The sequence below is a fragment of the Cryptomeria japonica genome, chromosome 4 (assembly GCF_030272615.1).
Source record: "Cryptomeria japonica chromosome 4, Sugi_1.0, whole genome shotgun sequence".
Lineage (NCBI taxonomy): Eukaryota > Viridiplantae > Streptophyta > Pinopsida > Cupressales > Cupressaceae > Cryptomeria > Cryptomeria japonica.
In genome coordinates, this window is record NC_081408.1 from 444099574 (window position 1) to 444121012 (window position 21439).

The 21439-nt window shown below is 35.3% G+C and overlaps 1 protein-coding gene across 3 annotated transcripts in view; it reads right to left on the reverse strand.

Annotated features, from left to right (window-relative positions):
* Positions 1-501: 501 nt before the first annotated feature.
* The window catches only part of LOC131033733 (uncharacterized), a 210990-nt gene continuing 190052 nt past the window's right edge, over positions 502-21439 (reverse strand). For 2 of the 3 annotated variants that reach the window (XM_057965004.2, XM_057965006.2), the window contains 3 exons: positions 1576-1662; positions 1395-1459; positions 502-1304 (listed from right to left, as the gene is read on the reverse strand). In XM_057965004.2, the coding sequence (XP_057820987.1) occupies positions 1058-1304; positions 1395-1459; positions 1576-1662 (399 nt within the window). In that variant the 3' untranslated portion in view covers positions 502-1057. The remainder of the gene's footprint in view (positions 1305-1394; positions 1460-1575; positions 1663-21439) is intronic. The other variant, XM_057965005.2, reaches the window with a different exon arrangement.

Here is a 21439-nt window from a genome sequence, read left to right on the forward strand (position 1 = left end):
TGCAGTCATATTTTAAAAGATTCAAACTCGTACCAAATACCGTTGCATATCAGTGGAGCCTCGCTCTCAGGACGCTTTGATTTATGATGCCAATTCTTTTATGCGTTGCTACTCCAATCCTCTTTCCATGGGTCACCTGATGAAACAATCTATAATATGCCCACGCAAGACCGTTTATTGCCTAGAGTTCACGGAATTAGAGTTCTGACCTGCAGAAAAAGCTACCATGGTACTCTATATCCTGAGTTTTGCTAGTTTAGAAGCTCACACACACATACTACCAAGGATAGCTACTGAAATATAACATTTGAACACCAAAATGGCAAAAAACCATAACTAAGTGAGACAAATTCTGTCTGTTGAAATTTACAACGAAATTTCAAGCTAAATTCATCTTTCATATACAGCTTTTCTGCATAATCAAAACATTACTATGTTTCTAACACGCCCAGATCAAGGACCCTGTCACTAAGGCTAAAATAATCATGATTGAAACATATGAGAAGGTAAATAACTCCATACTTATAATCACTGGAACATCTCAATATCATTGAAGATTCCCTGGCTGAAAATTAAAAAAAATGGTTACATGTGTAAAAATATATATAGTTGTGAACAAAAGATAAGCTCATGTGATATCACCACAATAACTCTTAACCACACCGATCTCAAGGAAGCTACTTTGTCGCTCTCGAGGCAAAGGTAACTTTAATTCCAATATGACGATTTCCAAGAACTAATCCTATAAAATGACTGATTCATGAACTAATCCTATAAAATGGCTGATCATTGATATTGTGTAATCTATGAATTATAGGTATACATAGAGTCTCGCTTCCTGTGTGCAGTAGTGCTATTCCGAGTTCTCTTCTCCCTTTGCAACTGATCTTTTCTTCTTCAAAACAGAAAACCTTTGATAGAGGTCATCTTCAAGGAAATAGTAACCTCTGGTTTTGTAATTGTATTGAAGAATACAGCAGCCCGTCAGCATGAATAGATCTTTGTATAACACCAATTCCTGTGAAGTGCTACAGATGCAAAAACACAGTTACTTCAATCACTTGCCTTCTTCAGGCCTCGCTTCTATGAACTGTGCCATTTTTGCAGTGGAAGTGGCCTCGTGTTGAAAATTATTAATAGTAATTAAATGGTCATTACCATTTCTTTCTTTTGGTGCCCCAAGTCCTATGAGCTCTTCTTCTGCCTTCTCTCCTAAATTGGGATCCTCGTTTACAGGCTTGTAACCAATATTATCCTGGATTACATCTTCTTTTGGTTGCTCATGGACAGTATCTTCTTCACCACTGCTATATACCACTAGTTTCAAGTTAAGAAAATGACATGAGCTGCATTATACAATAGAAATTTAATGAATCGCAACAGAAAAACATTACCGTGAAGTATAAATCAAGAGGCCAACTGCAACAACTCCAAACGCTAAAAAGTACATCCAATCAACCTGTTTAAACATTCTCACTTAAATGAATATCTCTGCCATACAGTTCATTATGAGATCCTCATCTACCATATGCATCTTGTGCATTAAATATTACCATTAGAGGTTAACAATCCCACCTTTTGATTATATGCAAAAATGCGAATTAAAACTGCCCACATATCTGATGTCAACAGAGAAAGGTTTAATAGGGCGGCTCCACTTATCTGTAAGCACAAAATAAATAAAAAACATTCAGAAAAGGCATTTGCTGTTAAAAAATAATAGATGCCAAACCAAGTATTATATGATGAAATAACCGATGCCAAAATAAGTATTATTTGATGAAACTGATTAGCATGGAGAAACAACAAATAGGTATGATATGATATGAGATAACTTCTAGCTGATTTGAAGGACCTCTCGAAGTCCTACTGAAGTGTACCTACTTGTTTAGAAGATCGTCTCTAAGAATGCCAAGTTTTAAAACAAATTCTCCAAGTTTTGTTTGATATGTTGACCTAACTTTTCAATATATCCAAGGCCTTCATGCTTTGGCTCCATGCATATTTCTATTGCTTCGTTAATACCTTTATCCATTTTTGCTGAGGCCTTTTTACTATTATCTAATCTTTTTCATTAGCTTAAAACCAATTAATTTTTAATGTGCTTTTCAAAGCACCCTATGCAGTCATCATCAATATAGGTTGCACCATGGGACATTTGATGCACGAGCATCTAGGTTGTAAAAGCATTTTGTATCAATCAAAAATATATTTTTTTGATATTTGTTTGTTTTATAAATACTTTTCTAGCTTTGTTGATGTTCTAAGTGGTGTGTATCAATTTTTCTGTTCTGCACCACACCATACTGCATTAACGTTTGTCAATTCAAAGCTTTATATTTGTAAAAAACAAAGCATCACAAAAATTCAACAAGTTATGCAGTAGCTGACTTTGAAAATTTGGGATTGCTGTTTGGAACATAAACTTTACCAAGCATCCTACATGTCCCAGTCCATTTTCATGGAATCTTGATCACTACTTTTGTGTTTCTTATCTCAAGGAGCTTAACTGGATTAATGCTGTCTTTCTTATTTTATAATGGTAACTTGTTTGAATTATAAACCAAGTATTTGAAACTTGCATCAATCCTTAATATTAACTATTTCACTATGGGTTATATGAGGGTCATGTATGGAACAACACTGTATCTGGGGACTCTCAGCTTGAAGTGCATCATGGATGGCAATTCAACACATTACCAGTGAACCTACACGCTACACAAGGTGCTGCGCTAACTTTCAAGGCTAGCTAAAGATCAAACTATTTAAATTTTGGGGACTTTGATTTTCATCACATCCACCCATGATGGTGTACTATATTTTCTAGCTGAAGCACATCAATTCTACATCGTTTACATATAGAGCAACCCAAAATGATTTGATAGTAGTAAGTAGTAGCGATAGGAGTGAAAATAGTAGTGGAAGAAGTGATCTGTGAGCAATAGTTTTCAGACCTTTAGGATCCATTTTGTAATCAGACAGCTTATGCCTAGCATGTATCAAGCCTATGAAGCTATTCTGATTTGAATCAATAAAATTTTAGTTCTCTGAATTTTTGTTATTACACTCGGTATTTGACTTTTGAGTGTTTTATTTTGCTACAAATTTTGAGAGCCTTTTTATTGGACCATCAAACCTAGAATATGTCCATTGGTATTTAAGAAAAGTTTTAGAATCCTACAAGTTTGTGAAAAAGGCTAATGGTTAAAAGGAAAATCTTCCAGCAGTAAGTGTTGGGTAGAAGATTCTCATGACTTGAATTGGTTGTAGATAGAAATCTTCCAGCAGTAAGTGTTGGGTAGAAGATTCTCATGACTTGAATTGGTTGTAGATAGATCACTGAGATAGAAGTAGTTTACTCTATATCTGAAGATCTATCATAAAAGAATGGATAGGGCTGACGTGCGCTGCAGGTTGTGGAAAGAATTGAGAAAATGCTTAATATGATGAAAATTTCTAGATCAGGTTGAATATGGTAGAAGAGTATAGGAGAAGAGGTATTGTTAACCTTAGAATCAATGAAAGTGACGATGAAAAAGATAACAGACCACTTGAAGATATCATAATGGGTGAAGAAAATAGAGATGAAAGAATGTTAAAGGCTATTTCCAAAATTGGTAAGAAAAGTAGAGTTGATTTCCCCACTTATTCTTGTAGTTTGAATCCTAAAGAATTGGTTGATTTGATTACTAATCCAGAGAATATTTTGAGTATAAGGAAACTTGGTTGGAAAGAAATACAAAAGGTAAGCTTGAATTGAAAAATGAGATACAATGGCAAATACGCTATAGTCTAAATTCATTCCTGCAAATTATTAATTGAATTTGTTCAAAAAATTGCGTAACCTAAGACAAAAAAATTAAGTGGGAAAGATTATGCTAAGATAATTATAGATTGACAATAAGTGCATATCATCATGAAGATAATCTGAAAAAGGTAGCTAGATAAATCAATGGTTTAAGACGATTTATTCAATAAGAACTAAACATGTCAACTATTCAGTTAATTGATGAAGCTTATCAATTTGTCATGAAAGATGAAGATAAGTTGAATTGCAGATTTTGATATGCTGAACAAGAAAGAATTGGTAAATTTTACAAAAATCAAGGACGTTGTAGAGGAACTTACAATGATGATGCAAAAGGAAAAGAAAACGATAAAAATTACTGTAATAGTTGATTTAATTATCAAAGAGACAGAGGAAGATATCGCAAGGGTGGTGGAAGATCATTGTAATGTCCCTACTTTGAAATATAATTTAATAATAAATAATAATAATAAAAATAAAATTCAAAAGAATAAAAATAAAATAAAAATAAAAATATAAAAGAATATAAATAATATCTAAATAAGTTAATGAAAGCTCAAAAGACCTGGAATGAAAAGTTGTGACTCCCTCAAACATGAGATATAAATGGGAGAAGAGAACATCATTTGAAGGGGGATACTTGGAGAATCAGTAGTGTAGATCTGATTGTGAAAGGTTGTGTCCCTTTCAAAGGGCAGAGATAATGAAGAGTTGCACTCTTTCAAAGGGTGCTAATGGTGAAAGGGTGTGTCTCTTGCCAAAGGGCATACATGATGAAGAGGTGTGACCTCTCCCTCACATTGAGAGATATAAATGAAAGGAATCAAAAGCCTCCAGTAACATCACCATCGATCAGATCGTATCATAACTGTTATTAAGTTACAGGCAGTGACATCCTTGTTCTTGGTGGTATGCATGGGGATGTGCTTAATTTGTATGCTTAATATATGAAGCCTGATAATGTTCTTATGCAGAATTTAATAGTAATATTAATATGGACTGCAATATGTATGACAGTCATACTTATATTTCAAATATATTCATAATACATGAGAAGTTAGTATACTTATAGTCTAATTCTTGTTACTACTGTTAGTATCTAAGAAGAAGGGACTGAATTGTTTCCAAAGAGGGGCAGTCTAAATCCAATCAATAGGATGATTCCCAAGATAGGGTAAGGATCAGCATCCCGTAAACTTTGAGGGCATGGTCCCAAGATAGGGTAAGGGCTTGGATCCGTAAACTTTGAGGGAGCCTATTGTGTGTCAGTATCTAAGTGCTTTGGCAACATGATCATCTCCTTCTTCCTTAGGACTGGATGGTAACAAAGGTTGAACATTGCATTAAGAATTGTGGATTAGGGATGATATAATTAATTATCTAGTATGATAAATCGAAAATTAATTCATCAATGATTGATAAATTATTTGAACTATGACAGCTATGTAATGCCCCCTACTAGTAGTGAGCTTGTTTAACAATATTTGTCTACTCAATACACTTGTAATTTAAAAACAACTTATTCAATTTAGGAGACAAACTCTGATTAAACTTATTATAGTGAATTTTTGAACCAAAAATTACTATATCATTCGATTGATCACTTAACATTCAATTCATAACATTCAAAGTATGACTCAAAACTTACCTTATTCCAGAAGGGTAGGTTACTTGATTGGAGAGACCCTGCAACCACAAGGAAGCATACACACCTACAAACATATTTACTTCTGATCACCACACACTATTCTATTTAATATACAGTCAAAGAGAAAGCATAAGAGGCCTGGAGGGACAGCTTGGGTCCATTGTCTACCAAGACCAAGGGATGGTTGCTTCTAACCCCCTTGTTAGAATTGGCGGCCCTGTTGCTATCCTTCCAGTCTTTATACCTTTAAATATTCAGATTCTTTCCAACTTAGCAAGACTGGTATGGAGAAAGTAACTGGCTCCTTGACCTCATGGGTCCTATGACCACATGAAAGCCCCTCCTTACCACTGGAAACCCTCTCCATACTCTCACCAAGATGGATATAAGACAGTTCCTAAAAACTCTTTACTGAACAGCATTCATCTTAAGTAGAATTACACAATATATCTTCACAAACAGTAAGCAATCAAACATATTTGCTCAGTAGACATAAACTTTTCAGAACAACAATATTTCATTATAAACACACACATAATATTATCAGCATTCGTGATATTATTATTACTGTTACTAATATAAATAATGTAGATACTGAAAGTGTGTTGTGCCTTCTATTAAATTAGGGAAATGCTTCCCTTACCTGTCTGTGGTGAACAGATTCAATCTTTTTGTTGTTTGTTGTACCTGATATATTTTCCTGAAGATAGCCCTTTCTTCTTTTCTATATCAGTTCTGAACTGATCTAATCAACGGTCATCTCATTGGAGGCTTTTGATTCCTTTCCTTTATATCGCTCATTGTGAGGAAGAGGTTACACCTCTTCATCATGTGTGCCCTTTGGCAAGAGACATACCCTTTCACCATTAGCACCCTTTGAAAGAGTGCAACTCTTCATTATTTCTGTCCTTTGAAAGGGACACAACCTTTCACAATCAGATCTGCACTTCTGATTCCCATATCATCCGCCTCCCAAATGAGGTTCTCTTCTCCCTTTTATATCTCATGTTTGAGGGAGTCACAACTTTTCATTCCATGTCTTTTGACCATTCATTAGCTTAATTAAATTTAATTATATTTAATTATATTCATTTACATTTACATTTTAATTTTATTTTTATTCTTTTGAATTTTAATTTTATTATTATTATTTACTATTAAATTCTATTTCAAAGTGGGGACATTACAAGCGACTAATAGGGAACATCACAGATTTGATTTATGTTAAGAAAGAACTAAGAAAAGAATTGTCTCCTAATTAATTTAGTTAAGTCATAAATGTATTGAAATAGATTAATTATTGTTAAACAGGCCTATACCTAGAGAGAGAGAGAGAGATCATATTTCTACAAGTTAATTGACAGCATTATAACAACATCAGTATAACATAAGAGCATTATAACAGCAACAATAAATACATCATGATAGAAGTATAATAACAATAATGAATGAAATTAGTTGTGATAGCTGTAACAACAACAATAGTAGTATAACAACAAATTTATCATGATTCATATTCATAGGCTAATGATATAAATTACATAATAATTAACACTAACAGCAACAATTTGCTGCTGGTGTGTCTGCTTTTTTGTTGGATGTGGGCTGCTGGTTGGCTGTGAGTATCTTTACAGTAACTTCTTGTAAATAGGGTTTTGGGTCCCTTCAAAACTTACTTTACCCTTAATTAAAAACAACAATAATTTGAATTTTTGATTTCAATGTAGTCTCAAGCTTCAAAATTTTTGATAAACAATAGCATAAAAAGAATAACTCTACTAGTGACTATTAAGAACAACCATGCTTCGTCTAAGTTATAAATATCCAAAAAAATGTCTATGTCATTCTCTCACGGAAGTTGTGAACAATCAAATGGAAGCCCAACCAATCCCAGCTATGCCTCCTTGTCAATCTACCTCACATGTTATGAGAGTTTGTCAATACTCAGTATTTTTCAAATCCTGAAATTTCAAGGCATAATGAACTGCAACTAGCTTTTTTGCTTGTCTAGAGGTAAGGTTGTTCCTCTTCATCAAGTGGATGAAATCCTATGTGGACCAATTTTTCTCCTTATTAAAGGAACTGACAATCTATGAGAGTAGACAAATGGCAAGATGCTTCAACTTCAATGTGCCCTTCCCATGAAACTTCCACCATCCAAAAGTGTTTTTTTGTGCAATAGTGGCCCTATTCATCCTAGTCTATTGAATGTAGTACCCTGAAGATAGAAAAATGAAGCCACTACTCGAGAAGTATGGTTGCATCCTCGATGTTATACATCTTACAAAGGGCCTTCATAAAACCCTCTACTAAATCATCATCCTCAAAAGGAAGAACTCGACTAGGTCTAGGTGCATACCACTTGGGATAAGAACATAGGCAACCATATGAAGAAGGGTGGTCTTCATGTTCCACCTCTTTGTGAGATAGGCCTAATATTCTTGTCATAGAATGATAATCCAAGATCCTTGTCACTAATTGCTTGCCTCATTTGACCATACATGCTATCAAAAGTCTCATATATCTCTCTAAAGTTAGGAGAGCCTAAATTCACTTACCTGATTACCCCACAACATGTGATATGATAATGTAATGTTCCCTTTTGGCACTTAGCCAACTCATGCACATTTAGCCAATTTCCAAATCCTTTAGAGGCTAATTGGTTAGTTAGGGAGAAATCCAACGATCTTGGAGAAGCAATTGATTAGTATTGCAGAGAAAATGTTCTTGGGTTTGGGTTTAGTTGGTTAGATGGAGCCCTTTGATGCTTCCAAAATCCATTTTTTGACCTTTTGGATGCTCTCCAAACTTCTTGGAAGAGCAGGCTATTTTTAAAAAGTTGCATGATTGCCTTCGATCATCATCCCTAGTCTTCAATATCACTTTGGTATGATTAAAATTGCAAAAGTATATCGTTTGGGTGCTTTTTGCAACTTGGATATATTATTGAGTTATTTAATTAATATTTCGCTCATTTTAAACTCTCAATGTTGAAAATATTAAAAGGGACAACTGTAATAGCTCATTTTAAAGGTGTTAAGAAGTTATTTCGAATGTATGCCTTGGAAAAGTGACTTTATTCATGAGAAAACATTATTATTCCTCAAAAAGGTGAAAAGTGCTTCATAAAGTTAATTATTTATTTTATAAAAGGGGTTTTGGAGCAAATAAGGAAAAAAAAATTTATTGCTTCAAAAAATTATAAAAAGAGGTTGAGGGCTCATTGTTTTGGTTGTTGAAGAATTTGATTTTGTTTCTACATTTTGGAGAGAACTTATGTTCTTCTCAAAAACCCTTGAGGATGAAACCCTCTTGAGTTTGCTAATTTCTGTGGTGAAAGATCCTCCCTAGCTGGTTTATGGTGGTTTCACTTCCAAAATCACATTGAAGCTTCAATGGAGTTTGATGTTTCTAGCTGTAGAGATTTTGGGTTTTGAACGGTAAACATCTTGTGGACATTTGTTGAGATTTTAGATAGATATTTTGAAGTTCCTTGGAGGGCGACTATAGGAAACCATTTGCTAGCCATACCACTTTATTTTTGCCCTAGCTGTGCCATTCTTGTAGGTATAAGGAGTTTCCAAAATTGTTATTGTCTATTGTTCCACGGTACACACTTCCACCCTTTTCTATGCTGCAGACCATACAGGTGGCAAAAGACAGATTTATCTGTGTTTTGGAGTCCTTACCATTTGTTGATCGTATAAGGTTTGAAGGTTTGTTGTTTAGTTTACAAGGCAATCTACGAGGATCAAAATTTCGTCTTCCTACTCCAGATTGTTTTCCATTGATGATTATTGTGTTGGGTATATGTGTTGAAGTTAATAGATTAAAGAAAAAGAGGGTTGTACCATGCTAATGAAAATAGGTGTGTGAATTCAGGTTTCAACATCCTTTCCTATAGTGTTTTTGAAATGCTTGAGAGTTGTTGATGTAATAATATCAGTTTGGTCTTTATTTTGAGTGATTGGGGAGTGAAGCCCTTCTTCCAAAAGGTTACCAGCACTGCTAGTTCATCTAGTTGTATTACAGGCAAGGCTGGAGTTGATTACTACCATGTGACAACCTTTGGAAGGTGTATCAGCCAGTTTAAAGGATTTGTGGATGATCTTGGTGACACGTTTGACTTGCAATAGCACCTTCAGACCTGCTGCTCCAATAGTTTCAGACCAGTAGGAATCTGATTGGCATCTCTTGTTTATGTTGGTACACTTGGGTGAGTTGTGTGTTGATTTGTAGTTGTCTTGAGGAGGTGAGTTCTAGCAATTCCTCTTGGGAGTGTTGGAGATAACTTGGTGGAGACCTCTAGGTTGTTTGCTGCCTGGACTGTAACAACAAACTAACAATCCATCTGCAGGCCTGCAAATGGTTCCTTTACCTGTTCATTATAGTATTTCATTGTTACTTCTATGTGGATGATTGGTTTTACGTGTTTGGATTTGGAAATGATTTACTTCAATGCATATTGGTACAACACTCTGTAATACCATTGTAATCTTGTCTCAACACTTGTATCACTCTGTTTCTCAATATCAGACTTTATGACAACAGTGTATCCTTGTTGGCAAGTTTATGTTATTCTTTCCTTATTGACAAAAATATTAAAAAAAAGTACGGGTGACCATTACAAATAGAGAATATCTTTGCAAGCAACATTTAAATTTTTTAAAAACATTAACAATAATATAAATATAAATCAAAAATAAAAACGAAGTATAAACATATTGAATAAAAATTTCTTGCATGCTATTGGACTGCCAAGTGTGATCATGCACTCTTTGTCTTACCTTCTTGCCTTCAACCATCTTTGATTCAACTCACTCTTTTGAGTCTCCACAAACCACCATGAATTGTAGAGCATTCAGCATCCTACACCTCCAATATCCTCTCAAGTAAAATGAAGTAGCTAGCATATCCTCATCTCAACTAGTTTGAGGATTTTTTTCTTCAAATAAGAATGAAATAATGCAAGTGAAGTGTGATGGTTACATTAAAACATTTGTATGTTTCTAGCTTCACCCGTTGCTATCTTCACCCAATCTATTTTCCCGATGTCTTTGAAAGCATTATTCAAAGCATAGTTGAAAAACTCAGACTCGACAATAACTCAGCAGCCCAAAAAAATTTAAAAACTCAGGACTCAGCAAAAAATTGGCAATTGTGTGGATGGATGTTTCTTAGTAACCATAATTTTTCCTCTCTCCATCCAACTTTGCCATTTCAATCCATTGTTCCAACAACATATCATTACAAAATCTAATCCCATGTCTACTCTCACCCAATAAATGGTGTACAACCCTTCTATAGCTCCCATGATAAACAATTTTGCAAACATGGCACAAACAATGCTTGCTAAACCCTATATTTTTATCTTTATTAGTGCTTAAATTGGTAGCAAATTGCAGCAAGGTATTTTTGGGTTTGAAAGGGCCTTTTGCAAAGTACGGAAGAGAGGATGAAGGGCATACAAAATGGTCTTGTGTTGTTCCAACAGAACTTGTGTTCGGATTTTTAGAAGAATGAGAACCTCCAACACTTCCTTCAACTTTCCTTCTATTTATTTATTTACTACACATCTCATTGTCACCACAATTGCTAGTGCTCATTTTCAATGTCAAAAATTTCTCAAAGTTTTGTAATGTTGTAGAATTGTGGTTTTGAAATTTTTGTGTGAGAAAATTAAATTTAAAAAAGGAGATTATAAATTCAATCCCCAATAAGCTAACTATTATGTATATAAAAAATTAGTCAAATACATTAATAATTAAACAAGTCAAATGCAACTAGAATAATGTTGTCACATAATATAGTTGTCATTTAGAAGTGGTGGCACCTCTTTGAAACTGGTATAAGTATCAAACAACAACTATAAACTAAGTGAAATGAGAAGAAATGAATCATGGTAGCTCATTTTTCATTTTAGGGTTGAATAAGGGAAATGGGAGGATTTGTGAGAACCCCACACCCCTATAAAAACTTTTATTTTTCTAATGTCATGGCTGAGCTTTTATAAAACTATTTCATGTTGGGGATATCTGGCCAGCCCCAAGACAGTTGAGAAATGTCTCAAATACCTCCAACCACCTTGGGGATGGCCAAATCTCCACTAGGTATTTCCTACATTTGAAGCACATTTTGAAAACATTTCTAGGTTTTGCAGATTTTTGGGGACAGCTAAGGAAGGCTTCCTATCATCATGTTACCTAAAATACTTTGCAAATGGAGACAAGGGTTTGAAGGCTGGGATTGCATCCTCATGGAATATAGGTTTTAAATGTGGAAGTGAAGGACAAAGTCTTTTAATGTACTCAATCACAAGGACATGATAGAAGATCTAAAAGGGCTGCAAGGAAAACAAATGTTAATGAAGCAATTTCTTCCAATGGTGAACAATCATTGTTGTTGAATTTTTTGTTAGAACTACAAGAGATCTAAATGAACCGATACAAAGGAAACAATTGTTTAAGACGGAAATGTCCCTATTTTGGTTACTGTTGTCATTTTATGACAACCTTGGTCAATCAGCAAGAACCGGCCAAAGATATGTTCCATGGACCAGTGCTGCCCCAATAGATCAAGCACAAAACCAATGGAATCATGAAATGTTGAAGTGTTATCTTGTCAGGAGGCGGTTTTGGGCCTTCCCCTTTGCATATTGCCCTCGTACCTTGGAGTTCCCTTCTCCTTCCCTTTTCTTTCTTAGGAATTCCGGATCCCAGAGTCCAAGGAACTAGTCTACCCCTTCCCTTTTGGGGAGAGGTATCCCGTCTCCCCGGACCTCGGAACCCGGACTTCCCTTCCTTCCGGATTCCGGAGTTTGAGGAACTGGTCTATCCCTTCCCTTTTGGGGAGAGGTATCCTCTCTCCCCGGACCCCGAAATCCCGGACTTCCCTTCCTTCCGGATTTCGAAGTCCAGGGAACCAGTCTATCCCTTCCCTTTCGAAGAGAGGTATCCCATCTCCCCAGACCCCGAAATACCATATTTCCCTTCCTTCTAAATTCCGGAGTCCGAGGAACCGGTCTATCCCTTTCCTTTTGGGGAGAGGTATCCCATCTCCCCAGACCCCTGAATCCTGAACTTCCCTTCCTTCCAGATTCCGGAGTCCAGGGAATCGGTCTACCCCTTCCCTTTTGGGGAGAGGTATCCCACCTTCCCCAGACCCCAAATCCTAGAGTCCTCCTTGTCCTCCCTCTCTTTCCTCTTCCCTTGCAACGTTTTCCTTTAGGCTCGACATCTAATCTCCAAATGGAGCGACGGGCGCATTTAATGCTTTTTGCAAGATTGCCATCAAGTGGAGTCCAAGGCCATGATTATTTATGGTTACTTGATGGTCTTCATGTTAGGTCTGTATGCTTTGATTTTGGAATGACAGGCAATCTACCTTCTAGAAGTCCTTTTCTTCTTGGGATTGCCTTGCCAGGGTATAGATGGGTGTCTTGCATGCACAACCATGTTAAATCCACGCAATTCCCTACCTTCTTGGACTAACATTCTCATGTTCACGACAGGGTCAAGGTTTCCCCTCTTTGACCATTGGTCTCTTCTCTATGACCAATTTTCTATATATAGGCTGTTAAGCCTCATTGTGAAGGGTTCTCTACTTGTTGGCTTGAGCTACTCTCCGCTCTTTCACTTCTCTTGAAGATTTGTATAATTTCTTGCATTTTTACAACTGTAAGTTTGGCCAATGGCCTGAGAATGAATTGAAATCATCATTCTTGCCTCCCTTCAACTTATGCATGTTGTGTATGTTTTCTTACCTTCATTATAAGTGTATCTTTTGTGGCTTTCTCTCACATATATGTTGTGTTAACTTGTTTTTGAGTGTGACTTACGGGAAACAATTCTCCCCTTTTGACATTCAACGAATCCTAACCTCCATACGTGCATTTGGGTCATTCATGCAACTAAAGTTTGTGTATCTTTAGGGTATTTCGATTGATTTTGTGTGTCATTTCAAGTGGGGAGAGGAACATCTCTTATCTTGGTGCATCACCTCCTTTCCTTTTAACATTTCCTTCTTCCCTTTTCCTTTGCAAGTTGTTAGAATAGGTCTAGAAGTAGAATTCGAAGTGTTGGGTTGGTTCAACACTTGCACCTAGATTGAGAAGGAAGTCAGCTTTCTTCGAAGATTCAACCCCCCTTGCGCAAGGTCCCAAATTTTGAGGTTGTTTCCAGGTTTCACAAGGTTGTTGGGTTGATAGCTCAACAAGGGTGCAAACTTTTGTGACAACAGTTTTCTTTAAAAATAATTAAATAATTAAAATTAAGTCGTCAAAGCTAACTTCATATTATATTTTAAAAGAGAACTATTTTAACTATTCATAAAAGTCATAATAAAGTGTTTATAAAGTAACTTTTGTCGGGGACCAAAAAGTAAATTAATATTCACTTTAATGGAGCAAAAGAAGTATTATTTAAAAATGATTTTCCAGAAAGATCCACTCGGGGTTATAAAAAAATTAATGTTTTAAGATGATGTAAATTTTGAAGATTTACATTTTCCTTTTGGGATTTGTGCCTATGGCCAAATTTTACCAGTAGGATGGTTACCTAAGGACAAAAACTTGAAAGGCTAAAGTTGAGGATGAAAACCCTCTATTTTAATCAAAGTGGTTCCATTTAGGAATTGACAGTCAGCTGAAGGTTATGGAATTTGGGGACAAAAACCCTTGGATTCACAGTGGACTTCAATACAAGAAATGGAGAGTTCGACTTATAATGATAAATCTATTCCAAGTATACCAGATAACAGTTTGCAAATTTGTTGAGACTGAAGGATCAAAGTCATTTCATGTTTCACTTTGTTATTTCATTGAGGGAAAGACTTATTGGATGCCATAATATTATGAGTATTGGTGGGATTTTCTAGGGGCCACCAATCTGTAGGTTGTGAAGGTAAAAACAAAGGCATGGAATATTCTCTAGAGGCAACATGACAGATTAAGGAGGATATTTTTAAGGCATAGCTTTAATAACCTATTAGTCACACCTTTGTAAGTAACATGTTGAATCAAAAGGAATCAAAAGATGTTTGAAGGTTGTGCAAAAAGGTGATGCAAAGGATTGGAAAGGAGAAATTGACATCCCTAAAGGTCACAAAAACTCAGTGGCCAGCCATTAGAGGGGTTGGGAGGTCATATTAGAAGGCTGCAAAAATGAAGAGAGCTGTCATCACACTTTAAAAGCTTTATCTTTGAAAGAAATGAATTGAGTGGAGTGTATACTACAACTTTAGCATTCTATTTTGACCATTACTTGGTTGTGGCAATTAAATAGGGGAAATAAGCACTTGCAAATGACGTAGGAGAGTTATAGCGGCCATTTGGAAGATTCTGAGTAAACCTACCATCGCCCTTATGTGAAAAATAATTGGATAATTTATTCATGAATATACAACGTATATATAGAGAATTACAAGACAATGTTCTAAAAAGAACGAACCATTAAACTAATGCTAAAAAGTAAAATAACTAAAAAGCTAACTCCGTCTTCTAATAAAAGAAGCAATAGTTAAACTAAATTAATTAAACAAACTAAAAGAATTAAATGACGAACTCAATGACCATTAATAGAACAACTAAAGGTAATTAACTAAAAAAATTAATTATTCAAATACCCTTCCTTAATGGTCATTGTATCAACTAACTACCCTACAAAAGACACTGTAGGTCTTTTGATCACAAACGCAAGAACACTCTGCTGCTGCGAAGACTCTCCCAGGATTTGCAAAGTGTTAACGACCAAGAATAGCTGATTTCGTTCGACTAATGTTACCCTCACACGCGAATTACAGAACCATCACACGTGAATTACAAAAGCGAAAAAAACTGAGACCACAATTTTGAGGAAAAATCAGCAAACCCTCCAAAGAGCAACAAACATGATTTTAGCAAAAACCGCAAAAAACTTTTGCAAAAGAGTACTAAGCACTGTTTGCTCTAGCAACTCCAAAACAAACTACAGGATACCATGGTTACAAATATTTTATCTAGCAACGCTAGGTGCGACCAAAAACAAATTGCAACAAACCATGATTTTTGTGGAAAAAACCGTCAAACTCTGAAATTTGAGGTTACAAATCATTGTTTGTGTGGAAAAAAACGGTAAAACCCAGATAACCAAAATACCACGCGAACTTCGCGAATTACAGATGATTTTTGAGGAAAAAATCGAAAAACCAATGGACATTTTTTTAGGAAAAAATTGTGAAAACCTTCAAACAATTTTTTAGGAAAAATTGGTGAAAACCCACCAAACAATATTTTAGGAAAAAATTGTAAAAACCTACAAACAATTTTTGAGGAAAAAATCGTGAAAACCTACAAACAATTTTTGACGAAAAAATCGTGAAATTTGAGGAAAAATTATAAAAAACCTCCCATTTTTTGTGGCATAAAAAATCAGAAAACCCAAAATAAATTTTTTTTCAAGGGACAAAAATTTTATAACTCAAAATTTTTTTTTTTTCAAGGGACAAAAATTTAAAAACGCCCCCAAAAAAAATCAAGGGACAAATTTTAAAACCAAAAATAATTTTTTTGAAAAAAATTATAAAACCCGAAATATTTTTTTTAGGAGAAAAAAAATAATAAAAACAATAAAACCCTAGCTCGAGGCAAATATAATTCCTCGTCACTCATAGAAATAACCATGAAAAAAAAAGCGAGCTGCCGAAAATTTTCTCAAATCACAAAAACGTAGATCACGGCAATAGACACAAACAGGAAACAATCACCCACGATTTTAAACACATCCCCACAAAACAAAATCATAATGAGGAAAGGAGGAAACACAAGCTGAAAATAGACTTCCCATTGCGTCAACGACTGAGTCACGTCGGTCGTTGCCAAATCCCTCGCGACACAAACATGCGTACAGAACAGAAATCGCGCCATCAGAAATCGCATGCGCAAAGAAAAAGTCGCGAGAATAAAAACCACGCGATGGAGAGACGCAAAGACACCAAAAACGTGGCAAAACACAACGAAATCACAGTCCCAGGCCCTTGGAAAAATGCCATGAACAACACACACTTTGCGCAACAAGAAAATGGCCATGATTTGCCCGCGTTTTTCACCAAATCTGCCAAATCTGCAAAAAACTCGGGAAGAAACCAGACCGCAGGAAAAAAATACACAAGATTGACCGTGCGCAAAACATGACCTTAGAATGCACGGCACAAAACCTTTCGAAAATCCAAAAACACAGATAGAAAGAAATTCCACGATTTTGCCCACGAAAACTCCAACGACAAAAACCCTTTATTAACAAAAATTGCCCCCGAATATTTTTCATAAAAAAATTCTTAAAAAATTTCTGGAAATAATATCCAGGTAGAGGCTTCTCAATTTTTTATTAAAAAATTCGCCAAACCCTAAAGAACTCCATCAACCTGCTCTGATACCATGAAAAATAATTGGATAATTTATTCATGAATATACAACGTGTATAAAAAGAATTGCAAGACGATGTTCTAAAAAGAACAAACCATTAAACTAAAGCTAAAAAGCTTAAAAAGCAAATTAACTAAAAAGCTAACTCTGTCTTCTAATAAAAGAAGTTGTAGTTAAACTAAATTAATTAAACAAACTAAAAGAATTATATGACAAACTCAATGACCATTAATAGAACAACTAAAGGTAACTAACTAAAAAGAATTAATTATTCTAATAATGTTTAGTCAATGCCTGTTTGGAAGGGATTATCATATTTCTGCGACTAATTGGAAGAGTTTGAAGTTTACTATTGGTCATCATTATTTGTGTGGATATCAACGAGTTTTCCTCATGTTATGTTGTTGAGGCAATTCATTGGAAGTGAGATGGGTGGTGTTATGTGGATGTGAAGAGATCTTGTAAGGGAGTCACCTTGTTAGAATGATTAGCAACTACAGATACCACACTTGGCATTGTCTTTCCTAGCCACTGCTCCTTTCAACTCATTTTTCTCCTGCCAGCCATTAGAGGACATGAAGATGTAAGCACCATATTGAAGGTGACATGGTCTCTTAGCATTATTTGAAACAATTTCTGATTGTTATATTTATCCTCTATAATGATCAACAGCAATCAAAGGTTTGGGTCAAAACTACATCCATTTCTTAGGGAGGTTGTTAATGCATCAACTACAATTTGGTTGTGAGAACACTTTCGTATCAATATTATTCACATGTTTGATATTTTAATTAAGAATTATTGTTTCTAGTATTGATCATATAATTATAAAAACATTGTGCTATAACATTGTTGAAATATTCTCAAGATTAGCTTCCTTGCCAACTGTTTGTCCAAATGAGTTGAATTTACTGACTACACTGAGTGGAAATTGAATTGTAAGTTGCTATAACCTCTGTGGTGGCAAATCTAGTTTAGGATGAATGCTATCTATTTGAAAAAATGTCTTAAATGATCTATGGATTCTGATAAGGATTTATAATGAATGTATGCTTTGGAATTTAAGTTACAACTGCTCTAGTGGTTGCAATCAGAATTTCTTTACAATAGTTTGTACGCCAAGTGTTTGACACTTGCAAGTTGGGAACAATATTTCTTGGGTGGGATTCTAACAGTACTATCAGATCCAACCGCCAACTTGTGTGAAAATCATTGTAGATTTCAATGACAGAAGATTGCAATCAGAGAAAAGACCTTTATCAAAACATTTCAGTGATTCATCCAAGCTTATATAACCTAAGCCTTCACTGAAAGGAACGGAAGTGGGAAGTATGCTTTATGCAATGGGAAAAGATCTTGAGTTTTTGTATCAGTCAAAAGATGTTCTACTTAACAGGTTGAAAGAAGTAGGAATGTGTTTATCACAAGTGGACCAATCGAATTGTGAGATTTTGAAATGGGCATTGGAAGTACCAATGATTGTGTTAGTCCAGCCTAAGTTTATGAGACATTCTGATGAAAACGTGATACTTGCAGTCACCTTTTGCCTTAGTGATATCACAAGGATTATAGTTCCAAAAGTTCTGTACATAGATGATGTAATGAAAGAGACAATCTAGCTGATTGAGGAGATTTTTCATGATTTGGATAATACCAGACATCCTTCTTTTGCTAAGAGGGTAAAAATTCTAGAAACCATTGCAAATGTTAGATTGTGTATTGTGATGCTTGATCTTAAATGTGACGATTTAATTCTCAAAATGTTTCACTCTTTTTTGCTAAAATCAGAAAATATCATGCAAAAAATGTTATAACTTCAATGCAAATGATCATGTCATTGATCTTGGATGAGGATGATGATCTCTACGAAGTTGTTATTTAACTTGTTGGCTATTTGGAGAAAGGAGAAGGATGTTTCACCAATAGTACATGAGTTGTCAAAAAGATTGGTTGAGGAGAAATTTGTAAAAAAGAAAAAATCAATTGACAGGAGATGAATTGATTTCTTGGGGTTTACAGATTGCAGATCATCCTAGAATGAGCAAGAACCAATTGAGAAGAGAGAAGCATTGTTTCACGTCAAGGAAGTTTGGACACCTAGTCACACATGTGGGAAGAACAATGAAGGTGAATCAGTGACTCCTATCACATCTTTAATACAACAGAGTGATAAAGATAGCACGGAAGAAACCAAAACAAAAGGGTCGAGGAAAAAAGGACAACATCAATTTTTTTTTAATATAGGACAAAACTTGTGGGGGAGCTCCAAGGTGATTTAGATGAAAGGTATGTTGATGATACAAATTTTGAAAACACTAATGATGATATTTGGTTTGTTGCAAAATCTAGATTTACAGATAATAAGGAGCACCTAGATAAAGCCAGCTAAGTGTATTTTAAAATTGAAGGAGAGGCTCATGAGACCTATGGCAGCCATGGTGACACCGTTGAAAATGTATGAAGAAAAATCTGATTTTTGTATGCCTAATGGCAACAGTTCATTAGCTCTACATGATTGTGGCATTCATGAAGAAGATTGGAAGAAACAATTATTAGTGACAGCTGAAAATGAAGTGCAAACCTTATCTAAGTTGGATGATACACAAAGATTCATTGAAAATTTAATGTAAAAGAAACAAAGAGATTATTTTGAACAAATTATCACCTTTGCTGATTTACGAGAAGTTAAGAATACAATGGAGGCAATGAAATCAACATATTTGCACATGATCAAAGATAGAGATATGGCTACCAAATTTGCAAATGAGGCCTTATCCATATCTAGAGAAACAAAGGCAAAGGTTGATGAGCTCACCTTTGAGCTTACATCAACTAAAGATTCTTTGGAAAGCACTAAAATGGCATTACTTGAGGCAAAAGAACAACTTGCTACTTGTTGGTGTCTGTTTTATCATCTACCTAACATTAGAATAAAGTACCCAAAGATAGTTTATCCTCTCTTGAAAAAATCACCGCTTATGCTAAGATTGCTAGAAGATCATATGGCGATTCCAAGGTTTCTTTAGTCAGGTCTTGACGTGTGGATAAGCTCAATGGGCATTGTGATTTGCTGGTAATACACAAAGGGACTTACGCTTGAACGAATTGTCAACAACTTTGGGACTTAGATGAATTTGTCAATTAAAGCTCTCTTTTCTTTCTTTTGGGGATTTTCGGGATTTAAGACTTTCAAAAAAGGACAAAAGGGATAAGGGTTGAGAATTCTACTCTACTCCTATGAATTCCAAAGACGGTATTGATTCAGTGAACTCAATAAGCCACACTTTGTTCCGCCTCACTTAAGACAACTTACACAAAGTGGATGCAATCTTCAAGGGATGTGCTTATGATCGGAAGTTTATGCATACACAAAATGAAAAGCTCAGACTAACTTTGCATAGAGAATGAAAATCATCCATTCACCAAAAGTATGAGCAGAGATACACCATAAACCAATACTTATTAGATCTTTCATTCATCTAACAACATAAAATAAATTCTAACTAATGTGTTGAAGAATGAAATATTCTGAGACAAATTTTTTCGTTTTTTCAATTGCAAGTTACAAACAAAACGCACCCGTTAAGGTTAGCTCTAAACCAAAACGATGCTGAAGCAACTCTAACCAGAATGTACACCAGGATCCCGATGTGGGCAAGGTGTGAGCATTGGTCAAAGGATCTGAAAGAAATGCTGATACAAAGAACTCTAACCAAGAATGTGCCGGCAAACGACGAGCATGTGGTCAGAGGATCCCTACCAACTAATAAACTGAAATAACTCGACGTCAAGAATGTGCTTTCCAAACCGAAATGGAATGGAAGCTACCATATGACGGAGATACTAAGAATTACCATGCAATTACAGAAAATAAGCGAGAATGCTGAAGTAACTCAACACCCAGAATGTGCTTTCTGACCCAGAGTGGGAAAGGAGCTACCATAGGGCGGAGATGTAAGATATTACAAAGCAATTACGGAATGTAGAGATGAGCATTACAAAATGATAAAGCAAGATTATGAACTGCTGTCAGTACTATTGCCAGCTTTCAATATGATAGATAATGCCTTGCTATCAATGTGAATCAAGAGATGAATAGAGCTGCAACAATATATATTGAGTTTCCTTCACTGAGTAATAAAGCTTAAATCAAAACTCTATTATTTAAGCCAACCTGACAATCTGATTTGTGACAGTCCTGTTTTCCGCATGCATGAACAGCAACCCTGTAACTCACAGATTCACTCACAACTCACTCCAAACTCAACCAAATTCCACCAGACGAAATGCAATATGATCCTATGAAGATGGCGACCAAGATAGGACACTGAAAGCTGATCAAAAGTCTCTATTTAATTTATGCACGAAAACCAAGACAAGCAAAAGGTACGGCCCAGCAAGAGGGGCGATTTTACTTTAAAAATCCCATGCTTCTCTAAAAAATCTGAAATTTAAGACAAAGGTGCGCCCTTCCCAGACAAAAGGATCTAAACAATACCCAGAACGATCTTTTTGGTATTTTTTGACTTATGAATGAAAAGACAACCTGCTGTAATGAAAATGCAATTTCCAGAATTTCTCTAAT